The 26,479-nt window shown below is 35.7% G+C and overlaps 1 protein-coding gene across 1 annotated transcript; it reads right to left on the bottom strand.

Annotated features, from left to right (window-relative positions):
* Positions 1-590: 590 nt before the first annotated feature.
* LOC121374449 lies at positions 591-21,742 on the bottom strand. Its single transcript, XM_041501551.1, has 5 exons — positions 21,505-21,742; positions 7,288-7,344; positions 6,151-6,396; positions 3,145-3,258; positions 591-1,834 (listed from the first exon to the last, which is right to left on the bottom strand). Exons 1-5 carry the CDS (start codon positions 21,740-21,742, stop codon positions 1,038-1,040), a joined length of 1,452 nt encoding a protein of 483 aa, XP_041357485.1. The 3' UTR covers positions 591-1,037.
* Positions 21,743-26,479: the final 4,737 nt, after the last annotated feature.

The following is a 26,479-nucleotide window of genomic DNA, read 5'->3' as shown; positions in this document are numbered from 1 at the left end:
TGTGTATTTGTAATAAGATAGTATTCTGTTTTACCGAAGCTTGTAGATAAAATATTAGTTACCATGGTTGTTTTACGAACACAAATGTTTTTGTTTTGTTTTAATTATTGTTTCATTTTATTATTATTATTATTATTATTATTATTATACTCTCACTTTTGAAAATGAAAATAAAGCCACCAATTTGTTGAACCCACTTCTGTTATAATTGGTAATGGAATGCACTATTAGTATTTATTTCACCTTCCTAGTTTCATTTCTAGACAGTATGTCCAAATGTCCGTCTAGCTCTCGAACGGCAAAGTACTCGGGCTAGGTCTTGACTAATATCAATTATCTACAAATGACTATCAATGATATTTATTCGATAGGAAATCAGAATGGATTATAGTTTGGACTAGCCTTAGACTTTCATTTTGATAACGTCACGGATTCGTCCTAAGGAGAACCGCCACTTGCCTAGATATCAAAGTTGTATGTTGCATCCCTCCTGCACCGCCTTAGGAAGACTACCACACCCAAGACTACTTAGAAAACCCAATAGTAGACAGGTTAAAGGTCAATGGGATATATTCAGCTGTGAATATAGTTTTACATATTCCATATTTTTGTGAAAGGTTTCCATTTAATATTTTGTTATTTTGCATTATCACCATTACTAAGATCTGTAATGTTATTAACCCATTACCTTTCTTGCCTATGGTCTGCGGAGTAATTCCAGACACGTCAAGTTTCTGCAAGTATGTGCCAGAAGAGTTTTCAATGATTGTTTGCAACGCAACTATCGAAGAGAAGGATAAGAGCATATTCCATCCAAATTTACGCGAATATTATTTTAATCTGTAACATCAAATATTGGTTTTTAACAAGGGATTAACGCATTGAGATTCAATACAATTACAGGTTAATATACCGTTTATCATTTCACAGAACTGAGCGTTTGTAATCAAGTAACCCTGTTCTAACTACAAACTATCAACAGCCAGAATTTTGCATATCATTTGGTTTTCGGTGTACATTTCTGACTATGATTACGGTCAGTTGTTTTCTATTCCAACGTATAGTTCACGAATATGTATACAGAGAGAGAAGATGTCTGAAATGACAAAGAAAGCCACGGGAACAAGGACCATCAGAATAGCAATCCACCCTATAGCATGTGCGGAAGATCGGCCATCTTTCACAGTGACGCGTTTACTCATCGTCTTTCTCAGAGTAGCCATTTCTACGGTCAGATTCATCCTCGTCTCTTCTGCATACTGTGACGCGGACTCCTTCGTCTGTGTTCCTTGTCCACGACAAGAACATCTGCAGACACGAGTCGTCGAGCTCCCAGGAAGAGTAGTGGTCGAAGTCCATGGTGTTGGACATTCTGAGCCGAGAGATTGAGCTACAGACAATGAAGCCAAATTTCCTTCTTCAGAGTTGAGAGGTGGCGTGTTCCACTCTGTAGAGTCCTGTACAGGGCTCGGTTCAAGCTGCTGTGAGAACTCAGTGATGCGTGTCTGCAGCATGACGTCATCACTCTCTGTCTGTGGAGTTGAAGCCATGAGACTAGTACCGCTAGGTGGCCTGTTGTTTGATTCTGTAGAGTCCTGTACAGGGTTCGGTTCAAGCTGCTGTGAGAACTCAGTGATGCGTGTCTGCAGCATGGCGTCATCACTCTCTGGCTGTGGAGTTGAAGCCATGAGACTAGTAACGCTAGGTGGCCTGTTTTCTCCGCTGTCTTTTCCAAGAGATTTGACTGTGCTTGTGGTATCGAACTTTTCATTATCTGTCACAGTCAAAACATGTTGGTCAAATGTTGTGGTCGGAGATGGATCAACAACGAGAGCTGAAAAACAGAAGGGACAGTAGGTTCATTCATATTCATTTAAAAACAGAATATCAGATGTAGAGTGTTTGCACGTCTCATTCACACTCCCTTGGCTCATACTGCTGACGAGTCCAAGAAACCAAACATTAATATCTGCTGAAGTATCCATTTGAGTATTGTGATCAGTACAAGCATTTATTTTTTTTACCCTCGTCCCTGCCTCGTCCATGGAATATCAGTTAAATTGAAAATTTTAAACTTTAGTCGCTCTTAATTGGACTCTGGTTAAAAGTGTTTTTGTCTATCTCAAATTATATAGTTTCAATGGCGATTTACTCATGTATAATATTATGCACGATGCCCTCGACACATGCCTCGGCTGTCTAAATTCCCTGGTGAGGACAAGGACTAATGGTTACCGATTGATGGCAGAAGAGGCTGCACGGCTCTTTACTGAGCTTTAGCTGGTACTTAAATACAAGCCCAGTATCTATCTGCCATAAATATAATGCCCGAACCATCGCGACATACCCAGGCGAAGAAAGACTGATTCTGAACCTTACAACATTAGTGACCCCGATGCCTGTAAAGGGGTGATAACTACTAACTTGTGTACCGGGATGTCGGTTAATGTAGCTGACTGTGTTTCATGGACTGCCTGTAAAGGGGTGATAACTACTAACTTGTGTACCGGGATGTCAGTTAATGTAGCTGACTGTGTTTCAAAGACTGCCTGTAAAGGGGTGATAACTACTAACTTGTGTACCAGAATCTCGGTTACTGTAGCTGACTGTGTTTCAAGGACTGCCTGTAAAGGGGTGATAACTATTAACTTGTGTACCGGAATCTCGGTTAATGTAGCTGATTGTGTTTCAAGGACTGCCTGTAAAGGGGTGATAACTACTAACTTGTGTACCGGGATGTCGGTTAATGTAGCTGACTGTGTTTCAAGGACTGCCTGTAAAGGGGTGATAACTACTAACTTGTGTACCGGGATGTCGGTTAATGTAGCTGACTGTGTTTCAAGGACTGCCTGTAAAGGGGTGATAACTACTAAGTTGTGTACCGGGATATCGGTTAATGTAGCTGACTGTGTTTCAAGGACTGTGTTTAAAGGGGTGATAACTACTAACCTGTGTACCGGGATGTCAGTTAATGTAGCTGACTGTGTTTCATGGACTGCCTGTAAAGGGGTGATAACTACTAACTTGTGTACCGGGATGTCGGTTAATGTAGCTGACTGTGTTTGAAGGACTCCCTGTTTGAAACTTACTAGCTTTTTAGCACGGAATTAAATTAAAACGTGTCGAAGTCATCGTTAAACTCACGTGTGTCACATAAACGTCCTGTAAATTTGCCACTGCAGTGACAGATGTAGCTGTAGACGCCGTTCAGACAGCTGGCGTCGTTGTGACAGGGGTTGCTCATACAGCCATCAATGTCTAGAATAATTCAATACGTAATATTTAATTAAACAAGAAAGTAACGTTATCTAAAATTAATGTTCTTAAATAATTCTGTCATAGAGAATAATAGTTAAACAAAAATCGCTTGTTTGCAATGTTCCTTTATTATCAATTCATTTACCTTGATAGTATACCATTTTAACACAATTGTTTTGTTTTTTTCATCACAAGGCATAAATAGTCTACCTTTTTATTACAGTATGTATACATTAATGTACATAGGTGTAGGTGTAGCTATAGAGACACAAACAAACATTGTAACACGGAGAATCATTACAAAAAAATAAAATAAATGTAACTGACATGTGACATGTACACAATTGGCGTTAGGCTGTTGTAACTATTGATTCAATGGAGGGTCAAAAAGTAGATTAACATATCTTCTTGATTGGCAAATACTTTGTATATTAGATGTATATTAAAATTATCAGCCGCCAAACAATGACTGTTTGTTTTGTTTTTTAGAAACATGCAGATGTCTGTGTTCTGCATGCATAAGCGTACGAGACGGGGCAGGGGCAACTGTCCCCCTAGTGCTGGAGAGAAATCTCGAATTCGGGCAAACATTATAGATATTCGGGCAAAATTCACTAACCTGAGACCTTTATACCATGTATTTCCACCATTCTACCAACAAAATTAGTAATGATACGTATTGATTCATTTACAACCCTATATAGCTGCTTAGTAGTAATGATAATATGAATATATATTGTTATCCAGATTCGGGCATTTTCGTTTAATTCGGGTAAAACCCAGCCCGCCCCCTACAAAAACAAGAGTCCGTACGTCTATGTCTACATGAACAATTTGTTGTCTACGAACAGCTACTCTTTTTCTGAGATGAACTGATTATCGGATATACAATTCATCAGTTCAGAAAATAAATTATGTTTGTTGATGAGCAAGTCACATCGGTCTTCTAGCCATACTCGTGTGTGAAGCAGCTGTTCTGTAAATATTTGTTTCATCATCATGTCAGTACATCACGTCAATTATAGACTAAAACTGGTCTGATAGTAGTTCTACGTAAAGGATGAGTAGCGTATGTCGATGAAATAACTTCTTTCTATAGTCTTGTTGCATCCATTTCTACCATGAATATTTGTTTCATCATCATGTCAGTACATCACGTCAATTATAGACTAAAACTGGTCTGATAGTAGTTCTACGTAAAGGATGAGTAACGTATGTCGATGAAATAACTTCTTTCTATAGTCTTGTTGCATCCATTTCTACCATGAATATTTGTTTCATCATCATGTCAGTACATCACGTCAATTATAGACTAAAACTGGTCTGATAGTAGTTCTACGTAAAGGATGAGTAGCGTATGTCGATGAAATAACTTCTTTCTATAGTCTTGTTGCATCCATTTCTACCATGAATATTTGTTTCATCATGTCAGTACATCACGTCAATTATAGACTAAAGCTGGTCTGATAGTAGTTCTACGTAAAGGATGAGTAACGTATGTCGATGAAATAACTTCTTTCTATAGTCTTGTTGCATCCATTTCTACCATGAATATTTGTTTCATCATCATGTCAGTACATCACGTCAATTATAGACTAAAACTGGTCTGATAGTAGTTCTACGTAAAGGATGAGTAGCGTATGTCGATGAAATAACTTCTTTCTATAGTCTTGTTGCATCCATTTCTACCATGAATATTTGTTTATTAATACATGTACTTTTATTGCGAGATATTTATATACTCAAAACATTAATTGAGGATCATTAGATATTTTCAGCATTTTTCTCTAAAAATTAATATAGGAAACGAAAATACTGATTGTTCCGTTATAAGATGTGAACGATGTGGCATGATTTTAGAATTACTGATTTAAACAACAATTTAGAGTGAACAAAATGACAAAAGTATCGTTACGAACCAACGAGTAACATCTATTAGCCAAAGGCTAGCAATTTTGTATTCCTCTCTCTCTCTCTCTCTGTATATATCGGTGTAAGAGAGAGAGAGAGAGAGAGAGAGAGAGAGAGAGAGAGAGAGAGAGAGAGAGAGAGAGAGAGACAGGCAGGCAGACAGACAGACAGACAGTCTGTATATGTTCGAGCGCGCCCTATACAGACAGACAGACAGTCTGTATATGTTCGAGCGCGCCCTGTCCAGACAAGTATTTTACGAAAAACAAAAGGCCAGCACTGCAAAATATTTAAAGGGACATTCCTGAGTTTGTTGCATTGTAAGATGTTTCCGACTAATAAAATATTTCTACGATTAAACTTACATATTAAATATATTTTCTTGCTCAGAATAACAGTGTTTGTATATTCAACGTGTTTCTGGTCGTCTTAATATTTGTAAGTAGTCGAAACTGGATTTTGTCTTTAAATAATTTCGTACGTATGGAAAAAAAATATTTTAGGAAATAAAATGAAATTTAACCTAGTACAAATATTAGAACGATCAGAAACACGTTGCATATACAGACACTGTTATTCTAAACAAGAAAATATATTTAATATGTAAGTTTAATCGTAGAAATATTTTATTAGTCGATAGCATCTTAAAAACTGCAGCAAACTCAGGAATGCCCCTTTAAAACCAGCCTTGGTGGTGTCGCGGTTAAGCCATCAGACATAAGGCTGGTAGGTTCAGGTTTCGCAGCCTGTTACCGACTCCCACCCAGAGCGAGTTTTAACGATCCACTGGATAAGTGTAAGGCCACTACACCCTCTTCTCTCTCACTAACCAATAACAACTAACCTACTGTCCTGGGAGACAACCCAGATAGCTGAGGTGTTTGCCCAGGACAGCGTGTTTGAAGCTTAATTGGATATAAGCACGGGAATAAGTTCAAATGAAATTAAATGAAATATTTAAACTTAATGACAAAAACTCACCAAACTCGATTCCCAGGTTGAATCCGAATCCTGTTACCGTTAAGTCATCATTTGTCTTTACCAAACCGTACAATATGATTCCAACAGAGGCCGTTCCACCACCATTTATAATAAGATTATTTGACGTTCGTGTCAATGTAGCCACTGCATAGTCACAAGAATCTATATCAACAAGTTCGATATTATCACCGAGTCCATTCAAGCTAGATTTGTTTTTCATACTCGTCACAATCATAATGTAGTATACTAAAGAGTAATCAGAACTGAGAAAATCAATATGATAGGTCTTCCTACTATACTGATCAGTAGACGGCACAATGGATAGCAAAATGGGGATGTTTTTATACAAACCAAACAAGACTACCAGGACTGGTCTGCTAGTAGTTATACACCGAAGATCAGTAACACGGAGGTCGACGTAATCACCTCTATTTATAGTCTTGTTCAGTGTTTTGTAACCATGAATATTTGTGCCTTTGGTTTTGGCAACGACACGGTACACCGTAGCAGTATCTTCAGTTGCAAGACGGTGCAGAACAAACGATTCACCAAAAGCTTCCGTAGGAGGGAGCATTTCCTCAAATGTGCCCTCGCCTCCAGACACCACTGCAATTGGTTTATTACTGGAGATGACTGACCCTGTTATATCATATCGGCTTGAAATTCGAATGACTTCAAATCGATTCAGTGAATAAGTCTGTGAAATAACTGTACCACGAATATGGGCTTTAAACTGGATTGTAATCTTTGTATCATTGTGTACAGCTGACGTCATTATCCAGCAAAGGTCGGACGTGTACGAAACCACCATGTATTCTGTAGACAATGCCTTTAATGGTATCACGTGGTACCCATCTGAAGAATGCGGTCTCTTGTTAATGAAATACACGTTGATTGCAGATGACGATACAATATGTAGTGACAGTTTACTTCTACCACCATAACTATCTTCAGGCCATTCAGTTTTACTACGAATCAAATAAGTTTCAATTGTTGGTTTGTCAGTACCATCATAATACAATTCAGTTGATACTGATGTCCCACTCACCACAACATGAAACGTGTGTTTCCCATTAGCATTATTCCTTATTGTTACCATGGCGTTGTATTCCGATGAGAGAAGAATACAGAGAGAACCTTTTCCTCTGAATGGGATGAGGAATTCCTTTCCAGTGTAATCCACTGCTGTAAAATCTGAAAGTAGAGCCGCAAAGATGTTGTCAAGATATAGAACATGTTGTTATAACAGATTCAGATAAATTCAAAATTACCATCGGTATATGTATAGTTAATGACTCCACTGGAGTACATTGAGTTATTAACCATCGGATATTGATATTTATGACATATGGTATTAGAGAAAACCTGCTAAATGTTTGCATATGCACAGTACAGACAGGACAGCATATACCACGGCGTTTGAAATACCAGTTATGGAACACTGCCTGTGATGGGGATAACACAACCAGACAATACCGACTCGGCTAGAGCCCGCCCTACTATCATAGAATTATTCCTGGAAATGATATTGCTATCATTCTTGAGTAGCATATCCACTCCATATTTGTATTTACCGTATTTTGACACCCAATAACCGATGTATATTTTGAGCTGGGATGTTGTTAACAGGGGTTCTACAATTACACAAAAAATTCATTTATCATAGGGCAAGTGTATTTTAAAATTCACTGGCCATGGTAAAAAATTCACTTGCACAATTGTAAGTTTTGATAAAAAAAACAAAAAAAAACAACAAACAACAACCAGTAAGTTAAAATAATTAACTTTTTGATGTACATTTTTCATACTGAGATCATGTTTATTCAATGTGTCAATCTATACAACAGATAGGCTCAATGGTTTATTTAGGAAAATATGGAAATACTTTTCATCAGTTTAAATAAGGTTATCTTTTAAAATTTAAAAATAATTGTTTCCACTAAAACCACCTAAGTTATAAAAATAATCCATGTTACCTATTACAACAATTAACAGCACTATTTATTTACTTATGAATGGGAACTTCCCCCCCCACCCCCCGCCCCCTCCCCCAAAAAAGGAAGAACAGAAAAGAAACAAGAACCTGTATTAGCATAAAGTGTACATGTATTAGTTTAAGGCTTACACACACACACACACTCACACACCCTCCCCCCCCCCCCATACACACAAAAGTTGTAATTTTTCACTGTAGGTACTTAGTTAAATTTATCTATTTTATGATTTTGTGTTCCTAAACTTTATTTATTAATGTTTTTGCCAATTTATGTGATATTTTAAAAATAATTAACGGTTAAACATTCATTCATTCATTCTACTGAATCGCTGTAGTTTATCGCATTCATCCGTTCCCTGCACATGTGCAAGGGTGTCTTGTGAAGGCACCCCAATCCATCACACTTCCGCCACCACATCGATTGGTATGGCGCATACAACAATCCGCATAACGTTCTCTGTGACGTCTCCACACACGGTGCAGATGAAAGCGACTTTCATAACTGAATAGGACCGCTCTCCAATCACGTCTTCGCCAAGTTTGCAGTCGCTCCTGACGATGATGATTGGTCAAGATAGGATCGAAGTCTTGCTACAGCTAAACGGCGTTTTATGGTGGATGCACCCACTGGACCATGTGTAGCTGCAGTTGCTTGGGTAGCTGGATGGAATCGATCACGCAAATGAAGGAGTAGGATGTATCCATCTTTCGCTGGAGTCGTCACACGTGGTTGCCATGGACGTTGACCCTGTTTGTCTGAATCTTCCATTTAACCTTGTTATTGTGGAGTGATGCCAATTGAATTGTTTGGCAACAGCTGGAATACTAGTTTCTGGCACGAGTCCTTTTGTAGATGGGGTTTTTTGACACAAGTCTCAAGAAAATCAATCCTTGGGGCGAGCTTTAGCAAATGAAAAATCACGTAAGTGACAAAACTAAACAGTTTGTACTTTAATGTGATTTTCATTGGCTAAGAGCTTACGATTTTTCGTGAGAAACAGAACATGTTCTAATCGGTACGATTCCGACACGACTTATCGTATACGACTAATGTCGTTCCGACGTGTGTGATTTCAGTACGATTCCGTCGCATGCGACAAGTCGGTATGAATAATCGCATAATGAGAACGTCCCTATACATCTCGGTCATCTGTCTAGCACCCCGGTGCTGGACGATTTTTACATACGCGTGACGTCATAACATGTTTTACGACGATTGACGTCATTATTCATGTTTTGCCATTTAACGTTACATCATTGTTTTAATTTTTTTTAAACAAATTAATATTTTCAACTTTATATTTATTGGTAAGTTGCTACATTTTTGTGGACTATAGTTTTTTTCCGTGTATGATTAAAGGAGTTTGTAGGTGGAATGTTTATGAATCGTTCTGCAATAAAGAAACCGTAGCTTACAAAATTAATGTTTTGTTACTGTAATTAAATGGGCAAGAAAAGAATCATACACCGCTGTGACGTGTAGATTAATAGAATCTATCACCGTTGTGAGGTATAGATAAGGCTATTCCAACCCGAGGGACAAAATTTTGGGGTTTTTTTTAGGGCCGAGGTTTACCGAGGTTTACCAAAACATTTTGTCCCGAGGGTTGGAATTGCCTCATCTATACCTCACAAAGGTGATTGATTCTTTTTCTTGCCCATTTAATTACAGTACAAAACATTAATTTTGTAAGCTACGGTTTATTTATTGTAGAATGATTCGTATACATTTCACCTACAAAAACATTTAATCATACGCGGAAAAATATAGTCCACTTTATGCAACGACATAAATATGTAACAACTTACCAATCAATATAAAGTTGAAAATATTAATTTAGCACAATGATACAACGTGAAATGGCAAACAGAATTTTGAAAACCATGAGTTATGACGTCAATCGTAATAAAACATGAGTTATGACGTCACACATATGTAGAAATCGTCTAGCCCTCGGGTCAGACATATTTTTCTAGCACTACGAAAAAGCTGGATAACTCTGCCCAGTGGGCAAGAAAAGCCTTATCTATACCTCAAAACGGTGATATATTATATTAATAAAATTCACTGCATATTATGTTTGTACCGTGACGTCACAACCCAGCTCACAGCTGATATATATTACGTCACTAGAAGGAATGCATGATATGTCATGTATTACTTGACGTCACCTACCACCTTTGATTTATGGAATGACGTAATGAACAGTTAGCAATGGCTGTCTATCCCCTAAGGTCTCACAACACAGATGTCATCTGCCATTCAAACCCATGTTAAACTGCCCAACTTCAAGCGGAGATTGCCCATAGAACGGGTTCTCGTTGGCACTAACAACATACACCATTGCAAACATACATTATATAAGCAATTATTTTCACTCCAAAATTGAGAACATTTCCGTCTCAGTTTTTTGCTATATGACCGCATCTGGCTGTAGTACCGGTCCGAACAGGTGGTTCATTAACCGATTCACTCCGGCTGTCACTTGCGCTATATACCCATGTCCATAAAGGTCGATGCACAATATTACAAAATAACATGGGAAAAATACAGCCAGAAGGCTTACCATTGTTTTAATTCTTCACCATTTCCTAGAAGTGAATATGTGAACCATAACATGTGTCCCAATTAGGAACTATAGTGGACCGTGATGAATCAACTCTCACCCGGAAGTGATCTGTGTAGTGAGACCTTAAAGTCTAGTGACCGATTTTGTCAAACTTGGTTTGAAGTCAGTTTGATAATTTGGGTCATTTACACCACAAAAAGCTATACTAGAGCCGTGTAACTTATGAACTCTAACCAATACACCAAAGATAGATGCACAATACCATCCAATAAAACTTCATATTACATTGTTACTCCTTGGTCATCAAACAAGCAGCCACTATATGGTAATGTATTACCTTGTTGGTAGTTCTGATATGGGGAACATACAAAGAAGCTAATTATCTAGTTAGTTCATTAAAAATATTAGTTTCCATCAATTGTTGCTATGGGCAACAATTGTTTCATAATGAAGTGTTGAAATCCTGGGGGTTTTCTGGATATTTCAGCATGAAGATCCACATATTATTAATGGCAGACACAAATTCTACTTTCATAGTAGAATACTATGTTATATATTCACAATACCATCAAAACTGTTTGTCACTATGACTGTACATTCGAAAAAAATCATTATGCACAAAATCACAGAAATTAGGGTGAATTTGGATATTGACCTTGTGACCTTGAATTTTGACCTTTTACAATGAGAAACTCAGTGTTAGACACTCAGATCAATTTATTTATTACATGTAAGAACATTAGAATATACATTTTGACACACACACCCCTAAAAAATAAAAATAAAAGAAAAAGAAAAATAATAAAAATAAATAAAATTGACATGTTTGCAATATTTATCCAAATAGGGCCCCCATACACTTGGCTGAAATCCACATCGATGTAATTACCTTTTATAAGGATGCTACACTAGTACATTTTCATTTTGGCTTGCTAAACTTATATATTTTGGGATAAACAGTAATTTCATGTTTTACATTATGGTCTCACAACACAGATGTCATCTGCCATTCAAACCCATGTTAAACTGCCCAACTTCAAGCGGAGATTGCCCATAGAACGGGTTCTCGTTGGCACTAACAACATACACCATTGCAAACATACATTATATAAGCAATTATTTTCACTCCAAAATTGAGAACATTTCCGTCTCAGTTTTTTGCTATATGACCGCATCTGGCTGTAGTACCGGTCCGAACAGGTGGTTCATTAACCGATTCACTCCGGCTGTCACTTGCGCTATATACCCATGTCCATAAAGGTCGATGCACAATATTACAAAATAACATGGGGAAAATACAGCCAGAAGGCTTACCATTGTTTTAATTCTTCACCATTTCCTAGAAGTGAATATGTGAACCATAACATGTGTCCCAATTAGGAACTATAGTTGACCGTGATGAATCAACTCTCACCCGGAAGTGATCTGTGTAGTGAGACCTAAACGACAAGTTCATTTAACCAATAAAAAGCGCGGATTGTCGTAAACTGGTTGATTGAACTAGAATGGAAATTCCACCTTGTAGCAATACTATAGCTTGATTGCGTTGGGACTGGCCTCGGTGGCGTCGTGGTTAGGCCATCGGTCGACAGGCTGGTAGGTACTGGGTTCGGATCCCAGTCGAGGCATGGGATTTTTAATCCAGATACCGACTCCAAACTCTGAGTGAGTGCTTCGCAAGGCTCAATGGGTAGGTGTAAACCACTTACAACGACCAGTGATCCATAACTGGTTCAACAAAGGCCATGGTTTGTGCTATCCTGCCTGTGGGAAGCGCAAATAAAAGATCCCTTGCTGCCTGTCGTAATAGAGTAGCCTATGTGGCGACAGCGGGTTTCCTCTAAAAAAAAGTGTCAGAATGACCATATGTTTGACGTCCAATAGCCGATGATAAGATAAAAAAATCAATGTGCTCTAGTGGCGTCGTTAAATAAAACAAACTTTACTTTTTGATTGCGTTGGTTTTCTGACAATCGCGGCGGCATCATTTACTCTGTTTTACGAATGTTTCGAGGGAAAATCACCACAGATCGGTATTCAAAGGCTCTTTCATGGCATATTGCTTCACAAACATCTAAACTATTGTGATGTTGTGTTTGGGCGCATTGTCTAACATGTTTATATTAAGTTGAAATTGATATCGTTACCATCATTTTTAAAGTTTAAAATATACGTAAGAAAACTAGGTGGTGCGTTTCTAAAGGAGTTCAGTATATATGTTGTGATTCTTTAAATAAACGACAGTAACTACAACAGCAACAACAATACGAGGCAGCAGCAACAGCATAGACGTATTAATACACATTTAAACAAGTTAAATTCACATAACTGAAATGCATTTACGAAACTACAAGATACAGCCACATTTATGTACAGGTAATTGAAAATGCAGAAATAAACAGAATAGTATGGGAAACTTACACATAAATTACATTTGATTACTTATAGAATCAATAATCTATCAAATGTGTTTCCGATCGTGCTAATATTTGTACTAGGTCAAATTGTGATTAAAAAGGAAAATATCAGCAGGTAGACGTCGGATGATAATAGTAACTGGGAGGAGCACTTATATATTCATTTGAATATCAACTGGGTACACATAATCTAAAGAGTTCGGAGACGTTACAACTGCACCCCTCCACCACACCCTTCCATGTGTCCAACGCCTGTTTGTTTTACTCACCTCCTCCACTTATCATTGCGACGAAGAAGCAGAAAATCTAAATAACGAAAACAAATAATGAACATTTTTTTACCAGGTTCATGTAAATTTATACACATGTATAACCTTATGTTTAAATATATCTGGCCGAAAACAGTTTCGAAATTTGTTTCTTACTTTAGTATTATTAAGTTAACTTGAAATATGCGTAATGTTACCAGTAAATGATTTCACGAGAAGTGAGCATTTGAGGGCATTTTTTCAGCAAAAAAAAATTATTTAACAAACAAAAAGACTAATATAAAATGAAGTACGTCATTAATGATAAATAAAAGTCAGACACCAGACCCTTGTAGCCACTTCAGGAACCACCACTAATGCATATTTCTTATATTTCTAAGATAAATAAATGAAAGGCAGAAACAAGCCTCCTATCACCTTTTGGAACTGTCATGGGTGTACGTTGCTTATTGCAATGCGTTTCACTTTTACCTTCTGAAAACAGTTCATCGTGCTTTCGCTTCAGAGATTACAACCACGAGTACCTGCTATGCAAGTGGATCTCAATATTTATCCTATAAACATTTCATATTTATTATTTATGACTGTAAGCAGTGATTTAGATAACAATATGTTTTTACTCTTTATAAGTTAAGAATCACAATGTTCTAATATATTGGTATTTGTTCTCTTACATCTTTGTGTCGTCTATAGCAAATGAAAATATACTGACCACAAAAGAATGATCGCATTATTTACATTTGCATTTGGATTATAAAATCTGGGATTATATAAAATTTTGTTCACTGGTGTAGCTAGGATTTTATAATGGAGGGTGGGCACCCATGTTGGGGGACTACATTGTCTATTCGTCATGTTATGGGTCGACAAGGACACAGTGAGGAAGAAAAGAGCAGTGGTAGGGGGATGGACCCCTCTGGATACGCCTGTGTATTTGGCTATAAGTACAAGTAGTTTCATACTTGGTCATTTGATTAGTTTTGAAATAATCAGGGTAAATCAGTATGATGAGAATCATGCACAATAACATGGTGATTAGGTGACGTGTTAGAATGGAAGTGTTACTGTTTGTTTTTTTATCGTTTTGTTCCTTTTTGTTAGGGTTATGTGTTTTTCTTATGATCGCCGATTCATATTTAAACTCTGGTGCCTCTATATGGCTATAAGAAAAACAATTGGAAAACATAAAAAGTACACACACACACACACACACACACACATACATTGTTTCTGGTCAGTACAAGTGTTGATTTTTAACCTTGCACGGTAGCCATCCATGTCAGAAATAATGCTGCGCCGCCTCATATAATAATATTGTAACGCACCTTGACAGTGTATGTCCAAATGAGGTCATAAAGGTTGGCTTGGAAAATATGAAGGAAAACGTTTAGGGTAGGTACTAAAGCAAATGAGGTAGCACTATGGCCAATGAAAGACGAAGAGAACGATTGCGACCATAGCTCTCTATCATCATTCCCTGATATATAAAATATAAAGAAACGTGCCACCGACCTCACTCCCCTAAACAAACAAAAACTCCAAACAATCAAAGAAACAAAACAAAACAAAATTAAAAGGAGCATTACAAGTATAAAAACAACGATACTCTTTGTGGATATGGAAATTACAAACATAAAAACAACGATACTCTTTGTGGATATGGAAATTACAAATATAAAAGGACTGAAAAACTATCGTAATGATACTTGCCGATTCGTGTTCTAAACAATATTGATAAATGTATATTTCTTTTTTGATGATGATACAATATTAAATGTGATCATTAAATGGATTTATATGTTTATAGTATTAAACACGTTCACACTAGATTCTCTTAATTAATGGAGTAGGATGCAGCTTGCTATTAACGACATAATTTAAAATGTATGTTTTTAAGCCAGCCAACCAATTAGTTCCTTAAGCAGAAAATTTCCTTAGAAATAACTTCTATTCACAAAGTTTATTTTAATCGACTTTAGGTAAGTCTTCCGATCTTCAATATAGGGTAACCAGTACGTATGATGCGTTTTTGTGAAAAGAAGACCGATGTATTGACATACAATTAGGGTCATGTTATGAAAAAATAATATTATTTAGGTTCTATACTAAATTGCAATTTTGTTTTTCAACAAGTCAGCAAATTAAAAATGCATGTTTTTAAACCAGCCAACCAATTATTTCATTAAGCAGAACATTTCCTTACAAATAACTTCTATTCACAAAGTTTATTTTAATCGACTATAGGTAAGTCTTCTCCTGTGCAGTATAGGGTAAACAGTACGTATGATGAATTTTTCTGAAAAGAAGACCGATAAATAAAATATAAAGAAACGTGCCCCCAAAGCCCACTCTCAAAACAAACAAAGAAAAACTAAACCAATCAAACAAACAAAAGAAAACAAAAGAAAAAGCAGCATAGCAAGTATAAAAACATTGATCAATCTAATTAAAATTAGCTCAACTATTACATGTGGATATAACAGCAGCCCGTTGGAGCTCATGTCCAATTGACCTTTCAATCGACCAATCAAAACCTTACTTGCAAAATCATGCCAGTGATTTGAAAAGAATTTGAAAACATTCGTGATTATGCCGACGGTATACGAAATGATTCGGGTGAATTACGAAGTATTCCGGAAACTAATTTCAATATAATATTTTATATAAAATTCGTTTCAAGACAACAAAAAAAACCGTGATGGTATAGCCATAAAATCTGTTTATACTAGTATACAATCCAGAGTTTATAACTGCATTTTCCCCCCTGTTTTTTTCAATGTTGAAATAAACCAACAAGTTCGTCTATTGCGTAAATAGTCTCGACCGATATTTTTAGAATTTGTATGCTCCCGAATAACGTTATAAAAGGCGAAGTGTAATTGGTCGATATTTAAATTGTTATTTATAGATGAAATGTCACCTGGACATGGGAGTCCATACAATGCTATTAGATCTACTGGTGAGACCAGTAGAGCTAATTTTAATCAGATCGAACATTGATACTCTTTGTGAATATGAAAATTTAAATATCAAAATATTGAAAGCTATTGTCATGTTACTTTCTGATTCGTGATCTAAACAATATTGATAAATGTATATTTCCTTTTTATAAAGATAGAATATTAAATCTGATCATTAAGTAGGCTTATGGTATTAAACACGTTCACAGTAGATACTCTTAATTAATGAACTAGGACGTAGTATGCGTGTAACGATATAATTAAAACTGTATGTTTTTAAGCCAGCCAACCAATTAGTTTATTAAGCAGAACATGGAATAATCTCTATTCAAAACGTTTATTTTAATCGACTTTAGGTAAATCGTTTGTTGTGCAGTATAGGGTAAACAGTAGGCCTACGTTTTTGTGAAAAGAAGACCGATGTATTAACAAACAATTATAATAACTTTTATGAAATAAAACAATAAAACCTGTATGAATGGTATTAATTAAGTTCTATACTAACTTGCATAAAAAATGTTTTTCAACAAGTCAGGAAATTGCGAATGTGAGTCCAAACTAAGACGAGTTAAGTTGTCAGGAGTGGGGGGAGAGGGGAGGCGGAAAATACATCAAAAACAGAATATTCGGTTGGAGCAGGGGTTAGATCTCCATCATCTCTGCACACGTAACTGTAAATGTAAAAATAAAAAAATGTTTTGCTCACTAAATCTACCTCAGATCCCAGTCGAGGCATGGAATTTTTAATCAGATACCGACTCCAAACCCTGAGTGAGTTCTCCACAAGGCTCAATGGGTAGGTGTAAACAACTTGCACCAACCAGTGATCCATAACTGGTTCAACAAAGGCCATGGTTTGTACTATCCTGCCTGTGGGAAACGCAAATAAAAGACCCCTTGCTGGCTGTCATAAAAGAGTAGCCTATGTGGCAACAGCGGGTTTCCTCTAATGACCATATGTTTGACGTCCAATAGCCGATGATAAGATTAAAAATCAATGTGCTCTAGTGGCGTCGTTAAATAAAACAAACTTTTCTAGAGTTTTAAAGGGACATTCCTGAGTTTGCTGCAATTTTTAAGATGTTATCAACTAACAGAGACTTTTTAACGATTGTAATTACGTATCAAATATATTGTTCTGCACAAAATATTAGTGGCTGTATATTAAACGTGTTTCTGATCGTTCTAATATTTGTACTACGTTAAATTTCATTTTATTTCCTAAAATGTTTGTTTTTTCGTATGTACGAAATTATTTGAAGACACAATTCAGTTTGTATTGGGCTTCTTACAAAATTAAGACGACCAGAAACACACTGAACATACAAACACTGATATTCTAAACAAGAACATAATATGTAAGTTTAATCGTAGAAACATTTTATTAGTCGGAAACATCTTACAATGCAGCAAACTCAGGAATGTCCCTTTTAAAAAAAAATCCCACTACCGCCAAGTAGGCCTAGGCTACTCTTACTAAATAGCAACAACAGCGCCATATATGCCAAAAATAATGCTGCGCCTCCTCATATAAAAACAACGATACTCTTTGTGAATATGGAAATTTAAAATATCAAAATACAGAAAAGCTAGTGTTATGTTACTTGCCGATTCGTGATCTAAACAATATTGATAATTGTATATTTCTTTAGTGATGAGGATAGAATATTAAACGTGATCATTAAATAGGTTTATATAAGAATTGTTCGTAATTTCTTGCGAATTTATCGATGTATAACAATCACAGATTTTATACTAAATTGGTTAGTATTATACATCGATAAATTCGCAAACAAAATGACGAACAATTCTTATAATTACAAACAGCTCAACTTATTTAGTTAAAACTACACATAATTTATAAATCAGTTTCTAACGATCTTCCCATTATCTGCTTTACATGATGATGTTCCATTTGACGTAATGACGTCATTTTCTGAGGTGTTTTGTTTTAAATCCTTCACTACCGATCTGATTAAAATTAGCTCTACTGGTCCAGGGGTCGCATTAAGATGCGTCCATGCGTCCCTGAACGTATGGAAAGCAGACTTGGACTATCCTCATCACCACAAGTGATAATAATGCACAAACCCCACCAGACAATAATATTCATGCCACCACTATACCTCCAAAATTTTGCAAGCAATACCCCTATTAACTTTAGCCTGAACATGTTTCAGTTTTTTCACAAGACATATAATATGGTTTAAATAAAATATATTTATTTTTGCCGATATACTTCAAGTAGTGAACATGTTTATTTAAAATTTGTTGAAATAAAAACATTTTTAATTTTGCTGAAATAATAAATTCATTAAGTGTATATATTTACAGATCATTCCTTTCATCCGAATATCGCTAAATTGGGGCAGCACTTCCACTAGCTGAAATGCTTGATATACATTGTTTCGAAGTCCTCTGTTTTATGCTTTACTTAAAACAATAATAAATCCTCAATTAATGTTGCAGACTTCTACAATAATAGAGGTAGAAATCCCCATAGTTTTTTTTTTTTTTTTATAAAACCCAAACTCAGCAAAACACTTAAAAAAAAACATTAAAAAAAAAAAGAAGGTCCTGACCCTATAGCTACCTCTAAAATAAAATTCAAATTGGTACTACTTATAGCCTTTGAAAATATTTTTCCTTAAAAATTGTGCTAAACACCAATGAATTTTGACAAAGTTCAAATCTTTCGTGTGAACCAAAAAGTAAAAATAGCATGTGACTTACAATAATATACATGTTTATTTGGAACAATATATGCCCAAAACCCATTTCTAAAATTAGCCCATTGAAGATCCATTGCAAATCAAATTCCCTGGCAAATCAAATTCCCTGGCAAAACTGACCTTCTTGTAGTTGGAACCACCAGGCTGGATTGGAGAGTTCTTTAACCTATTTCAGTCAGAATATCATTGTCCATGAATGCTGACTATGAGGATTTCTTCATTGCGTCTGCGAAAGAATAATGTACAATAAACTTCGAATCTTAAAAAAATAAACACAAGGGTAATTGATATAATACAACTCACATTTATACACTGATACATATATAATTTAAAGTTTAAAGTTTTGTGTTGTTTAACGACACCACTAGAACACATTGATTTATTAATCATCGGCTATTGGATGTCAAACATTTGGTCATTGTAACACGTAAACAGAGGAAACCCGCTACATTTTCCCATTAGTAGCAAGGGATCTTTTATATGTACTTTCCCATAGACAGGACAGTACATACTACAGCATTTAGTACACCAGTCGTGGGGCACGGGTTGGGACGAAAAAGAGCCCAATCAGAGAATTGGGTCCACCGAGCGGATTCGATAATTTGACCGAAGCATCTCAAAGCGAGCGCTCTACCAACTAAGCTAGATCCCTTCATATATATATATATATATATATATATATATATAGAGAGAGAGAGAGAGAGAGAGAGAGAGAGAGAGAGAGAGAGAGAGAGATACAATAAATCAAATAATCAATTCTGTACGCGTAGTTTTCAATAGGGCACAGCAGAATAAGACTCACTCAGAACTACTTTGCAAACTGTGCTGTTTTTTAAAGGCCAATTTTCCCGTTTGTCCTACAACACTGTATCTGTTCATCAGCATGTTCGTCATTACGGATCTCATCACACATCGACATATTTTTCCGAGGTCACTGCCTCATTGTAGACTAGCCATACTGTGAACCTTTGTAAATTCACAAAACATCAGCTATATAAATATTTCCTTTTGAATGACAGGCTGCAGATTATTGACTGCATTGCTGAACAAATATTTGGAATCTTGTGCGTTATAAGTAAATGGTAACATTTCAAGTAGCTATATTTTACAAGATATACACTAACATGACTAATAACATATAATTTAGACCATCGCACTAAAGGCTGTCAGGAACTGGGTTCATGCCGACACCAAAAGATGTGAGAGATTTTTCATTCCACTACCAGCTCGAACCAAGAGTGAGTGCACTGCTAAGCTCAATAGGTAGGTTTAAAGCCACATACACAGTTTCACCCACTTCATGGGTGCAATTATGGGTGTGTCTCCTGATTGTATGACCCCAATGGGGATGATACCGAGATAGCTCAACTGACAGCAAACGTGGAACACGGTCCTGTCAAGTAGTTCCATACCTAAAAGGGAAATACTATGGTTTTACCGTTCATCTCATTATCATCATCTCTGTGTTAAATGTTTATGGCATATATATATGATTCAATCATCTCTTGATCCGTAACAATTATATCATCATGGTCAGCCTGTGTTGCAAGTAGAATATCCTTTATCTCTTCAACAGATGACTCAAGATCTTTAAGCTTGGAAGGTACTGAAAAATAAACAACTTTATTGGTATAGACCGTAGGTCTAGAATGTTGCCCAAATTTAAAATGAGAACTTATTTTATAAATATATGTTTTGTAACTAGTATTTCATACACAAAAGCAATTTCACCAGTGTGTGTATATATATATATACAGAACTTCACAAATTTTGTTTTCGCTTCCTATTTCTTGCACAAATTTTATTGTATGCAAGAATATGTACCACGAGACCGCGTAGCATAGGTTCTTTGCACAATAAACAAGTGCAATAAATAGGAAGCTAAACAAACGTGTGGGAAGTGCTGTATTTATTACATACCTTGTTTTGTTTTTAATTAATTGTTCAAAAAGGTATCATATACTTTCTTAAACAAATGTTCAATACTCATTTCATGGACTCAGTTTTATTTTAAAATACCAAACTGTTAGGTGTTATCAATAAAGTTTCAAATACGTCGTTACATCATTTGTAAATCAAAACTGGCCAAAGGGAGGTATTTATAATTTTGAAAAGAGGAGCCCATCAATGTTGAGTGTCAAAACAAGATTGTCCACATCTCTGATCTGTGTTTGCAGCATGTTTTTTGCAACAACAAAAAACCCAAAAAGTATTCCATGTTTGAAAGAAATCCAAGTTCTACAGTTCTTGGTGTTTTTAGTAGAGTTCTAGTACACCCAGAAATATCCTGATGTCTGTGTTCATTCAATATGTTTAGTAATTTGTTCACAGTTGACGCTTTCACTTCACTCTCATTTGCCCATTCCTTTAATTGCTCTCCCAGTGTGTTGTACTTCATCACTCAACCCACTGTCACTGTCTGAACCAACTTGCAGTTCATTGCCCACATTTATATCGTCATCATCTATGGAATGTTCTCCATTGCTGAGATAATTACTGCTAACATTATCAACTTGATGATAAATTTCAACCATGTCATTATCATCACGAATAATTTCTGCCACATTCTGGTTTGAAGATTCATTTTCAGAAATGTATGAATCAGATGATGAATGAAAACTATTTTCACCAGCTGCCGACTTACTCATCTTGTTCAATATCCATTTCTTATTATAAGTTCGTCTCCGAATGTTATGGTGTAGCCATGCCAGTCACCTGTGTTCAATTCCAGTATTCTGTTTTCAGGGTTCACGCGTGTCTGCATTCCTTACAAACAAGTCATATCATATGTAAATAGACCGGTTCGTGGTTTTTCATAATACTTGTAGTATGTTTAGTAGTACGTAAACTGGTAAATCTTACTTACAAAATATGTACCCCCAGCAGGCCAATTTATCAAAAATCTAATTTTTTGTTGTCCCATATTATTAATATAATCTGGTCCCATATAGCGCAAGTGATATATTATTTATAAGTTTCTTAATTCCAATTTGCTTTGAATCTGTACACATCAACACAAAGAATAACAACTTACATGCAGAGTTTTTAAGGGTTCAGTGGGTAGATGCAAGGCCATCACACCCCTTCTCTCTCACTAACTACTAACAACCACTGTCCTGGACAGACAGACAAGATAGCTGAGGTGTGTGCCCAAGAAAGCGAGCTTGAACCTCATAGTCGACGACAGAAATCTTTCGGACCGTCATTTGTGCTTCGTACCCAATAAATATAATATATCTTACGGTAATTTCACCTTGGATCCATTTTTTATAAAATAGTACAATTTAGCCACACAGCACGGGCTACAAATTACCGAGGTATCTACTATTTACGGAATAAACATTTTGAAGCCCCACCTAACATTTCTTTATATATGCGATTCTATTTATGAACCAAGTCTTCATATAATTTGATACATAAATATTAACCATATCGCAACGATAGGACATATAATAATTGGGGCGGAGTAGCGGTTTATGTAAAAGACAATATAATACCTAAACATAGAGAAGATATGGATGTCCCCGGTCTGGAGGCTCTCTGGGTGGAATTGAACCGTAATAAATGTGAAATCCTATTAGGTACTTTTTATCGCGCACCATCTAGTACTACCGAATCGTGGATTTTAATTGAAGAATCGTTTAGTAGTGGTATTGATGATCGTATTAACAAAGTCATTATGATTGGTGATTTTAATGCAAATGTTTTCGAACGTGCCCATCCTAAAGTTGATCATTTGTGTGCCCGATTTCAATTGTCCCAATTAGTTAAAGAACCCACACGAATTACAGAAAATAGTAAAAGTACGCTCGACCTGATATTCGTTTCTTGTCCATTATACATAGTATCTTCCAATGTTCTTACTCCTTTCTGTAGTGATCATTCTCCAGTTGTGCTTCATATTGGTCCTAGACCTCACGAGAACAAAATACATGCATTTCAAAGAACTATCTGGGATTACCCTTCTGCCGATATTTGTGGTCTAAAAACATTTATTTCAAGTTTTAACTGGGATAACATTTTCCAATCGGAGTCCATTGATACAATAACGACAAATATAACTAACGTTTTATTAAATTCAGCGAAAACATTTATTCCTTATAAAATAGTTACTGTCCGACCTAGAGATAAACCTTTTATGAATGGCAACATTCGAAGATTAATGCGACAAAGACATAAACTTCACAATAAAGCTAAACTAAAAACAATAATACTCCTAATGACTGGGACAACTTTAGGAAAACACGTAACTTGGTAATATCGGAGGTACGCAAAGCCAAATCAGAATATTTTAAGAAAATAGACAATAAAATTAACAGTTCAACCGATATTGGTACAAAATATTGGTGGAAACTTGTTGATTCTCACTTTAAAAATCGTGGGAGTATTAGTTCAACTATAACACCGCTGCTTGTCGATGGTAACGTTATTGATAATCCTAAGGAGATAGCCAATGTTTTTAATGAATTCTTTATTAAACAATCTACTTTACACTGCCCGCAAGGAGAGCTTCCGACAGTAGACCTTACAGTTGATCCACTTATAGAAATAGAGCTAGTACAATCCGAAGTAGAAGATATCTTAAACACCCTTAATACATCCAAATCATCCGGCCCCGACTTTATTAGCAATAGATTACTTAAGTTACTAGCTAAAGAACTTTCATACCCTCTAACACACTTGTTTAATCTATCATTACACCATTCCATTTTCCCCTCAGTTTGGAAACTTGCTAACGTAAATCCTATTCATAAAAAGGGTAGTATTCATGAACCAAGTAATTATAGACCCATTTCACTTACAAGTAATCTCTCCAAACTTTTCGAAAAATGCATTTTTAAGCTCATTTTCAATTTCTTTAGAATAAATAACACCATAACAAAATTCCAGTCTGGCTTTATTCCTGGCGATTCAACTGTTAATCAACTAATTGATTTTTATCATTTTATTTGTCATTCTATGGATGAAGGGAAAGAAGTTAGAGCAGTATTTTGCGATATAAGCAAAGCATTTGATCGAGTTTGGCATAAGGGTCTGATCTATAAATTAGAAACTGTTGGGATTTCGGGAAAACTCTTATTATGGTTTGAAAGGTATTTATCTGATCGAAGTCAATGTGTAGTACTACAAAACCATTTCTCTCATACTAAACCCATTTCCGCAGGTGTTCCGCAAGCTTCTGTTCTTGGTCCTATTTTGTTCTTGGTATATATAAATGATATTGTTAATGGGATTACTTCAAATATTAGATTGTTCGCTGATGATACCTCATTATTTATTACTGTTGAAAATCCTGAACTATGTTGTAATATTTTAAACTCTGACTTAGAGCATATTAACAAGTGGGCTAAACGGTGGCTTGTTAAGTTCAGTCCCGAAAAAACCGAAACCTTGTTGTTTAGCCGAAAAATTAAAAAACCCAGCAATCCTAAGTTATTTTTAGACAACGTACAAGTATCAGAGGTTGATGTCCATAAACACTTGGGCCTTACATTCCAGAAATCTGCGGAATGGGATTTCCATATACAAAATATTGTAAGTAAGGCCAGTAAAATGGTAAATTGTCTTCGATCCTTTAAATATAGATTATCTAGAAAATCATTAGTAAAAATCTATAGATCATTTATTCTTCCCATTTTTGATTATGCCGATATTCTTTGGGATAATTGTAGTCTCCAACAGGCATACAATCTTGAAAATATACACTTGGACGCTTTGCGTACAATTTGTGGTTCTGTTCGGGGAACATCTCATGAGTTACTATATAGCGAAACTGGTTTTATATCTTTATCAGAAAGGAGAAGTCGCCATAAACTATGTATGATGTATAAACTCTCTAATAACTTGCTCCCCACATTACAATTACCACGCCCCATTTCTGCAAAAAAACCCATATTACACTCGTAATGTAGATCGCCTCCTTACATACTTTTGTCGAACTAAACTTTTCGCGAATTCCTTTTTTCCTTCCGCAGTTAAATTATGGAATAATATAACGTCCGATATTAGGAATTCTTCATCGTTAAATAGATTTAAATCAGAATTAAATAAATCAGACCCAATTGTACCGTGCTACTTTTACGATGGTGATAGAAGGCAACAGATATTACATAGTCGACTCCGCTTGGGAACTAGCGATCTAAATGGTTATAAATTTGCAAGACACGTAAGTGCCAGTCCATTTTGTACTTGTGGACATCTTATTGAAGATGCAGAACATTTTTTATGTTATTGTCCACTATATAATGTAATTCGTAATACTCACCTGTCAAAATATCACAATCTTAATTGCAAGACTTTATTATTTGGTGACACAAATTTTAGTACCCACGAAAATAGTGTTATATTTAAATCTGTTCAAGACTTTATAATTAATAGCAAACGTTTCGATAACTAACCATTCATTATTCCTCCTTCTCCCTTCCCTACTGTGACTAAATAATATCATATCAACTATCTATTTTTATTTTTCCTTTCTTCTCTCTCTCTTCCATTCTTCTCATCTTAGCTAATTTGAATTTATTTAAATTATTATACTATTTCTGTCATCTTGATGTATCAAACTTGTATTTATAAATGTAGGGAGAGGCCTTAATATAGGCTCTTGCCTGTTGGCCAATCCCAAACCGCAGTTTGACGGCAATAAATATTGTTTAAACCATACATAAATATAAATCATCCACGATTTTGACAAACCTTGCAATCATGATTGATTAAAAATATGAGAATATTTCCCTTTGAATTTACTGCCCAAGTTTCTTGTTGCAACAAATCTGTTGTCTGATTGATAATGTTGACATTTTGTCTGACGCCAGTTTTGTAATGATGTGTACAGCTTGTATGGAGCCACAATAAAAAAGGTTGCATAATTTTAATATAAAATTGTATGCTAACACATGATCATTTTCTCACCATGCTGACTGGATGTTAAACAAAATAAAAAATAGATTATCATTTCTAATAATACTTATCCAATGACTTGCTGGATGATCACTCTTAAGTCTTAATGGCAAGGTAACATTATTAAAAAAAAAAATTTGGAATGGGCCTCTGTACAAATTTTTAATTACCGTGGTAATTAAGAGTTCTCCCCCTGTGGCTGTGCATCTGTAAATCACAGCATCAAGAGTGTTTCTCATTAAAAGCTATAATTTAAGGCGATTTGTGTGCTATTAGTATTACAATATACATTAATCATTTAATAGTAAAACAACAAAAAAGTGTGTTATGTTTGAAAACAATTTTTTATTCGGAGTCGATTTTTCGTCAAGTACCAAGGAAATAGAAAGTGCTATGCTACAATATTTCTTCAAAAACAGTTATGTGCATTCATAATCATAAGAAAAAAACTTCCAATAATGGTTTTACATTGAAAGTTTTCTAGA

The sequence above is a fragment of the Gigantopelta aegis genome, chromosome 6, assembly GCF_016097555.1.
Source record: "Gigantopelta aegis isolate Gae_Host chromosome 6, Gae_host_genome, whole genome shotgun sequence".
NCBI lineage: Eukaryota > Metazoa > Mollusca > Gastropoda > Neomphalida > Peltospiridae > Gigantopelta > Gigantopelta aegis.
This window is presented reverse-complemented; position numbering and strand designations above follow the sequence as displayed.

What these genes read in the sequence shown, in the direction of transcription:
- LOC121374449 (XM_041501551.1), bottom strand. Translation starts at nt 21,742, where the DNA reads ATGAGTAAGTCGGCAGCTGGTGAAAATAGTTTTCATTCATCATCTGAT. An exon ending in AGTTGGTTCAGACAGTGACA is followed by an intron (nt 7,345 to 21,504) that starts GTGGGTTGAGTG and finishes CTCTACTTTCAG; the next exon opens with ATTTTACAGCAGTGGATTAC. An exon ending in CATCCCATTCAGAGGAAAAG is followed by an intron (nt 6,397 to 7,287) that starts GTTCTCTCTGTA and finishes ATTACTCTTTAG; the next exon opens with TATACTACATTATGATTGTG.